Source organism: Pyrus communis, chromosome 4 (assembly GCF_963583255.1).
Source record: "Pyrus communis chromosome 4, drPyrComm1.1, whole genome shotgun sequence".
Taxonomy (NCBI): Eukaryota; Viridiplantae; Streptophyta; class Magnoliopsida; order Rosales; family Rosaceae; genus Pyrus; species Pyrus communis.
This window is the reverse complement of record NC_084806.1, coordinates 20376682-20385211: the sequence shown is the minus strand read 5'-3', so window position 1 is coordinate 20385211 and position 8530 is coordinate 20376682. Positions and strand designations below refer to the sequence as shown.

Sequence of the window (8530 nt, the reverse complement as noted above, 5' to 3'; positions counted from 1 at the left end):
TTTTCAATGGAGAAAACTTTGATTTCTAGCAGATATGAATGAAGACCATATTCAGATCCCATGAGCTCTGGGATATGGTTGAAAAGGATTTCAGTTCTCCAGTGAAGAAGGAGGAAAAGCTCGCTGCAAACGAGCATAAGCTTTTAAGGGAGAATATAGTCAAGGATGCTAAGGCTCTCGACATCATTCAAGGGGTTGTGTCTAATCAAATCTTCCCAATGATCACCATATTGGAGACATCAAAAGAAGTCTGGGATGTATTGAAGCAAGAGTTTGTGGGAGATAAACAGGTAAGATATATGAAACTTCAAGGTTTAAGGCGTGATTTTGAATATACTCGAATGGCTGAGCATGAGACATTTTATGTGTATCTTGGTCGATTACTTGAGCTTGTTATGCAAATGAAAAGTTAAGGTGAGGATCTTCGAACCCAAAGAATTATGCAAAGTTATTGATTAGTTTTCCTAAATCTTATGATAGTATTGTGTCTATAATTAAGAATACTAAAGATCTAGATATTGTTGATGTTCAAGATGTTATGGCTAATCTAAAAAGGTATAAACAACGAATTGAGAGGCATTCTAAAATAGCAGTGAGAAGGCATTTGCTAGTTTGAGTATAGCTCCCAAGAATAACAATTACAATGCCAATAAAAACTTTAAACCAACGAAGAATTGGAAGACAAAGGACAAAAAATGGGATAACAAATATGTGTACCAGCAAGAGAAACTTGTTGGAACTTCTGATGGTGCCAAGAATCCTTGCAAATATTGTGACAAATTGCACTTTGGAGAATGCTGGTTCAAGGGAAAGTCCAAAGGTCACAACTGTGATAAGCTAGGTCACATTGCCAAAGATTGCAGGTCTAAGAAAACCACTCGGCATGTGAACTATGCAGGACAAGTGGAGAACACTCCAACAATGTTCTATGCATGTAAGGCAACTACTATGAAGAACTGTGAAGATATTTGATATGTTGACATTGGTTGTAGTAACCACATGATAGAGAGAGAATATCTCTTGGTGAATATTGATAGGAGTATCACTGCCAAAGTTGAAATAGGCACAGGACAACTAGTTGATGTAGTTGGAAAAGGTCATCTAGTGGTTGAAACTAAGCAAGGCAAAAGGTACATAAAAGAAGTAATGTTAATACCTGGTATGAAGGAAAATCTGTTAAATGTAGGACAAATGATGGAGCATGGGTACTACCTTATATTTAGGGGGATAGAAATCAGCATTTATGATGGTTTCATATGTTCTAACTTAATTGTTAAGATCCATATGATAGGAAATATAAGTTTTCCTCTAAAATTGCAACCAAGAATTCAAATAGCCATGAGAGGTAGTGTTAGGCAAGCTGTTGATTAAAGCGCGATGTCCCAGGACTGACCCAATGACCAAAATTCAGCAGTGAATCAACGATGAGGAACAACAAATACATGCCGAAAAAGCATCTCCTACAATCATAAGCCACAAATTACGGCTGTCACGAAAAATACAAATACACCAATAAGCCAAAAGTACAGAACCCACACGTACGACAACAACAAATACAATCAGCTGGCAGTTTAAAGGAGTACATGAACAAAACTTTGGTTGAAAACTATAGACCTGAATGGCTTATAAACTGTTAGACAACCAAATTCAGCTGTTGCAGCAGGCGGAGAATTGAATTAACCAGAAACCCAGAAGTTGGTTGGATTCTACAGATTCAGATGCACTTCTTCTACTCCATACATATGCATATAATTATAGTATACACAAAAGATTTCTGCACGAGGCTCTCTCTTGCAATTAATTCTGCAAACCAATGTAAATTCAGTGGAAAAGCTAAAAAAAGTTTCTGAAACCTGACATAAAGTGGTATTTAAACATCATCTTATCTTTACCTGTCCAGAAACCATGTTACACACTCTGCATTTTGCTAGATATCTCTTTTGGTTTTGCACCGTCCATTTCCTGTAATCAGGTAAAAGCATCAAGTTATTGGTTACAGATAACAGCAACAATGGTTAGACAGTAATAAAGGCAAGTTAAAGTAGTACCAAAGCTCATTTGTAATCAAGTAAGCTAAATGTTATCATTACACTCAAGTTAGCAAAACAATATCCAAAAATGTAAAACACACACAGAATCCTCGGAGATACGTGAATGGTTTGGCTTAGACATGCTTATTTCCAAACAAGTTAAGGGTTAAAGGGGTTATGGTTGGTAGGCTAGTCTCCCTTACATTGACGAGCCGCGTTCAAGGGGTTATACAGAGGCTAGGGATTCAATCATGGAGAAGGATCTGTTATGGTTCCCATCTCACTTCATAGGTAAATAATGGCAATACAAGGTGGGAGCATATACCAATAGTTAACAGGGCCAGGTATGTGAAAACCAAATGTGGGGTTATTGTGTGATGAACCAGAGTCTAATGTATTTTGTACTAGACGCCAAGAATGGTGCTCAGGGCTTATATCAGAATAAGTTGAGAAAAAGATGCAGAGATGAGATGGCAATAATAATAAATAATAAATTTTTTTTTTTTTTTTTGAGAAGAAACGATGATACTTTATTAAAATAAAAACAAGAATTACAAAATAGTGGGTAAATTAATACTAATAATACTAATTTAACACAAGTTTATAAGCACGGTCTAAAGGACCAGCTGCTGTAAGGCTGAATATCTTATTCCACACAAGTTTATCCTTATAGGGTACACAACTCAATACTTGTTTTACTTCTCAAACATGTTCTTATAAGTAACCCTACTTAAATTTTACATCACAAAACAAATGGTGACGCGGGGGTTGTTCTTGTAAAATATATTACAATTAAGTATCAAGTTTACCTTAACACACCAGAAGTATGAGGAAGTAATACTACATTACAATGGATCTTTGATTTTTCAATATCATAAATTTGAATCATTTATTGGACAAGGTTAGGTTTAAGTTGTGTACTCGGCCATTCTGCTTGAGAACTATTTTAACATCAAAACAAGTGTTTAGATACCAATTTTATGTCCTTTCTTTCAACATTCTACCAATATTCCTTCACCCTTGCACTACGATGTGATATCAGATATAGTGACTATTGCTGAAGTTTGATACATATTTCAAAAGGAGTTGGAGTAGCTCAACACACATACCGTAAACTTTAAAGAGACCTCGATCTCTCTTTCTGTTACCTGTTATAAAGTAACTTTCTAACTGAAAACAAAAAAGACGTTTTAAAAAACAAAATAAGAGCATTCACTGGCCAGAGGATTAAAAACCCTTGACTTTCATAATACTGGTCTTAGGAAGACATTTGTATTACGGCGCATGATGAGACACTGACAAGGAAACTAAACCAATGATTTTATTCAATTGCTTATATCTGTATCAATCAACATCTACGCACTTGAATTTATCCAATGCTCATTTATCAAGATATCAAGCTTAAGCTACTAAACATTACAACCTAAAAATGCAACGAAAGCAAACAAGTAATGTGAATGCAAGCATTCAAATGCTTACCATCCCCTTGCTCTGGTAATAATCATCTAGTGCCCATTGATATTTTGACTGATTTAACCCAAACCAACGTGCCAAATGGTCATCCAAACTTGAATGAGCTGCAACATAACCAAAGAGGCATCCTTAGTTGTGGTTCACTTGCAATGAAAATATCAACAAAAGTATTCACTATTCACCAAACCTCCGCCTCAAACATTTAACAAGTTTAGGACTGGTGAAACTATAAAATGCAAATTCAGATTGCCGAGTATTCGCTTTCAAGTTTCTGCAAACCAAAACCTTAAGGGTCCCTTTGGTGGGCTAAGATGGGATTGGGCCTCCAGATAGGATTGGACTAACATGGACTTGTAACCCATGTATAAGGATAGGTTAGATAACCCACTCTATTGTGGATTCATAACCCACTCTATTGTGGATTCATAACCCATCATTTCCTGTCCAATCTATCTCACATTTTGGCACAACAAACAACGGACTGGACTCAAGTTCATTTTAATTGATCACAACCTATCTCATTCACCCCACCAAACGAGGAAAGCACAGAAACCATAACACCATGTAATCTACTATCTATTCTCTCCGAAAACCAAGCAGGGGTTACAAAATCACCAATCAACTCTGCTTACATTCCATCAAGCATAAAAAAATAAATTGAAAAAAAAAACTATTAAAACATCAAATCTAATGGTAATTTAGGAGAGTGTAGTCAAACAAGATTTTAAAGGATTTACAAAATGATAGATTTGATAGGATTTACGAGGATTAAAGACTCTTACAAAATTCATATGGATTTTCAAAGAATTTGAATGGATTGTGATGGATTATGGTGGAAGGATTTGAAATCCTAGGGGGTGAGGTTGAATTCTTTTTAGTCTTGGTTATATATATTTTTGGCTCTCAAATCCCACAAAATCCACAACTTATTGAAATCCTCCAAAATCTTAATTTTTTTAATACACTTGGATTTGGATGGATTTTAAAATCCTTTAAAATCTTTTAATTGACTACTCCTAGATTTTAAGAGATTCTAAAATTCTCTACATCTAAATTTGAATGGATTTCAAAATCCTTTAAAAAATTTTAATTGACTACACTAGAATTTTAAAGTCCTCTCAAATCCTATTTGACTACAACCCCCTTAATCTTCCTAACAAATAAAAATTATTTATACCATTTACTCAACAATTCACAACAAAATTTCATCTGGGCTTTCTTTCATTCCATTAATTTCATGTCAAAATCATAAGTAAACAAAAACATGCATTTACCCTTCTGCACTTTGGTGACCGCATTCTTAAAAATACCCAACACCGACCCATCGGCCGAGGAATCCGATGATACGGCAATGGGCTTCACCAATTGCTGAGGCGGCGGCTGGACCGGAGGCGGGGCCACCTTCTTTGGGGACTCAAAGACCGGCGCGGCCACCTTCCGGGGAGATTCAAAGACCGGTTCAGGCGGCTTAGGGGTGGAGGGCGGAGTCATGAACACAGTGTAGGGACCAATCTTGCCGATCATTGGAGGGGGAGTCGAGTCCCTGTTGATGGCCATCTGGGTTGTGTTTGGTTTGGAGGAAAATGGGAGAGAAAGTGAGGGATCTTTGTGGGTTTTGGGTGAGAAGGGGAGTGGACTTGCTTTAAGTGAGAGAGAGAGAGAGTGAAACTTGTGAGTAGGTGGATAGAAGGAGTCCTGTCGACTGCACGCAAACCCAACTGGTCAGATCTCTGTCTTTGTGAGTTTGTTTATTTATTTATTTATAATAATAGTAATTTTTCGAGTTGCTAGTTGGTAGTAGTACTGTTGGAGGAAAAATGAGACTATATTCTTCTAATTAGAATGTTTATTTACAATCTTAGGTTTTTATTTTATTTTATTTTTTTGTCATAAGGTAAATTTTATTACCAACACACAACATACACACACAATTGGATGCCCAAATTTACAGAAACCACATAACAAACCTCCAAAACACCATAAAAAAAAGAGCCTAACTCAAAAGTTGAGCCCAAAATTGAAAAATACACACAGAAACCTAAATGACGTAAACCTTTTCCGCCGTAGAAGCACATTTCGCCGACCACAAACCAGGCCCCCTACAAACGCAAAGATCAATCCCAGCCATGCCCATAAAACGAAACTAGAAACAAATTGCATCGTCCACAAACAACCACCCCACAGATCGACTATATGGCCACCAAGAGAAGAAAACGAGTGGGAAAGAAAGTCCCACAGGCAACAGTGCCGAAACCGACACGCAAACGAAAAGTGGTGGTGTGACCACCCGAGTCGAAGCTCTACACATCTTCCTTGAAAGCTGTGAAACATGGTAGTACGAAAAGGTTACAGATCCAAACAATTGCGGAATGAAGATCGAACGAAGCCAAACGGAAGAGAAAGAAAATGGGTTGAGTAGATGCATGAAGGTGGAAAGATTATGGGGAGGATAAGAAAGGAGAGATCGAAAAAGGAGACTTTTCGATATGGGGCAAAGGCCGGTTAAATTAGAAGCGCAAGGGGGTGGATGATAGAGGAAAAGCAGGTCGGAAAAACAAATAACAGTAGACAAGAAAAAGAACAAGAAAAAAGGCTGCCATCGACCCTGGCCACTGCTAGCCCTAGTGGCTGATCGATTCACCAGAATTGGAAGCACTAATTCACAGAAAGTGAGAAGACCTCTCACATAGAGAGAGAAAAAAAACTATATGCCTAGGGTTTATGCAAAATTGCTTAGAGACAATTTTTGGGCTACATTTCACCGAGGGACAACAATTTTTCCAAATACCAAAACTATTCCTAAGAAAGCTTCCAAAAGCTTCTGGACAATGGTTATTGGTTAAGATGTTCCAAGAATGGTCCAATTTTTCCAACTCAACACCCAACAAAAGAAAAAGTAAATTCTACCGCAACAGTTTCTTTTTTGCAAAAACAATACTACCACTACTAAAAGTGGCATTTATGGATAATTTTAAGTCTTTTTCATTATAGCATTTTTGTCTTGAAGACAAACTCAATTAGACTGGCAATTTCGGCTTAACACAATAACTAATCGAATCGTTATCAAGTTACATGATAAGAACCCGTTAATAACGAGTGCTTAACAGGTTTACACAAGGGTGACACGCAAATAACCCGTTTCGACACGTTACGAAAAAAGTTATTTTGATGATTTTAATTTTTTTTAAACTACTAAAAAAACTTACTAAGAAATATTGACACACCCAACCCGGATTATCCAGTAGGACTCCGAATCGAGTTGTGTTGGCCGACACCTGGAAGGTGACGAAGCCATAAAGTGTGGTGTAGTGGAAAATGTGAATAAATTTAAACCTAAAAGTGCCTAACCAAAAGAGTGCGCTGGTGAGCGGGATTGAACCCATTTCACACGTGACGTCAGAGCATAAGAACAGTACAGCAAATAGGGTGAGGGTTATACCATTGAAGATAACCATCTATTGAGATTTGCCAGAGTCCTCGTTTATACGTAGGCATAGCTACTAAACGTGGAGGGGCGAAAAATAGAAGGGTGAGTGGGCACAAAAATAAAGGTTTATAAAATCCAATTATTTTCCAAACATACTAACCTCTCACTGTAAAACATGTATAGTTTCCAGAAAAACATACTACGTATAGGTATGAAATCAAACGCATGTCAACAGTAAATCCAGAAGTATGCCACATCACAATAACTCAACAACAATATAAATATAAGCATGTTCTCAACAATCTATACTAGCATGCAAGTCAGAGTCGCCTAATGGGACCTGTACGACTACACCTATTGCTCATCAATCTATACTAGCACATGAGTCGGAGTCGCCTAATGCAACTTGTACGACAGGATTAGTTGTAATAATAATATACGCTCTAGTCCTGTCGTACAAGTCGTATAGGTCGCATTAGGCGACTCTGACTTGCGTGCTAGTATAGATTGTTGAGCACATGCTTATATTTATATTGCTGTTGAGTTATTATGTTGTGGCATACTTATGGATTTACTGTTGGCATGCGTTTGATTTCATACCTATACGTAGTATGTTTTTCGGGAAACTATACATGTTTTACAGTGAGGGGTTAGTATGTTTGGAAAATAACTGGATTTTATAAACCTTTATTTTTGTGCCCACTCACCCTTCTGTTTTTCACCCCTGCAGGTTTAGTAGTCATGCCTACGTATAAACGACGACTCTAGCAAATCTCTATACATGGTTATCTTCAATGGTATAACCCTCACCCTATTTGCTGTACAGTTCTTATGCTTTGACATCATGTGTGAAATGGGTTCAATCCTGCTCACCAGTGCACTCTTTTGGTTAGACACTTTTAGGTTTAAATTTATTCACATTTTCTACTACACCACACTTTATGGCTTTGTCACCTTTCAGGTGTCTCCCAAAACAACTCGATTCGGAGTCCTAGTGGACAATCCGGATCGGGGGGGTGTGTCAAATACAATAGCCATAGTGTATATGTATATATTGTATATTAAATATGTATTTTCGTATTTTTATTCTATATAAATTTTAAAAATTTAATTTTTATTTATTTATTTTTATAGTATGCTATAGGCTGATAGGAGCATATTTATGCGACTTAGTTAACTTGTTTTCTTGCATTTATGTTGTTAGTTCCTAGTTATTTTAGTATTTTAAGCTATTTTTGTGTGTTTGTAGGTCCTAATGGCAAAGTTGGCAAGAAAGTGCATTTTAGTGCAATTTTGGACTGGAATGGATAGCTTGCATATGAAGCAAGGTGGATGGATGAATTTGAAGTCAAAAGAGGCTAGGAACATGCTACAAATCTGGAGAAACAAGTTCAAGACAAAGAAGATAAGGAAAGAACAAGAAACATGGAACATTATCCAAATAACCTTATCTTATCTTATCTTAACCTAATATTTTCCCACCTTAATTCCAGCTGCAAAGAGGACTAATTTCATATTAATTCACCTAAATATCAGGTTCTAAAAGCTCTATCCTTCTCCTACATTGGTGCCGCACCCCTTAGCCCTTGTTCTTCTAGAA

The 8530-nt window shown here is 36.9% G+C and overlaps 1 protein-coding gene across 1 annotated transcript; it reads right to left on the bottom strand.

Moving 5' to 3' along the window:
* Positions 1–1427: 1427 nt before the first annotated feature.
* On the bottom strand, positions 1428–5208 carry LOC137731819 (uncharacterized). The gene is made up of 4 exons (XM_068471050.1): positions 4778–5208; positions 3510–3607; positions 1893–1962; positions 1428–1803 (listed from the first exon to the last, which is right to left on the bottom strand). The coding sequence occupies exons 1-3, from the start codon at positions 5058–5060 to the stop codon at positions 1909–1911; spliced, it is 435 nt and encodes a 144-aa protein (XP_068327151.1). The 5' UTR covers positions 5061–5208; the 3' UTR covers positions 1428–1803; positions 1893–1908.
* Positions 5209–8530: the final 3322 nt, after the last annotated feature.

Coding starts and splice junctions, on each gene's coding strand:
- LOC137731819 (XM_068471050.1), bottom strand. CDS start 5,060: ATGGCCATCAACAGGGACTCGACTCCCCCTCCAATGATCGGCAAGATT. Junction 3,608..4,777: donor GGTCACCAAAGTGCAGAAGG/GTAAATGCATGT, acceptor GTTATGTTGCAG/CTCATTCAAGTTTGGATGAC. Junction 1,963..3,509: donor ATTACCAGAGCAAGGGGATG/GTAAGCATTTGA, acceptor ACCTGATTACAG/GAAATGGACGGTGCAAAACC.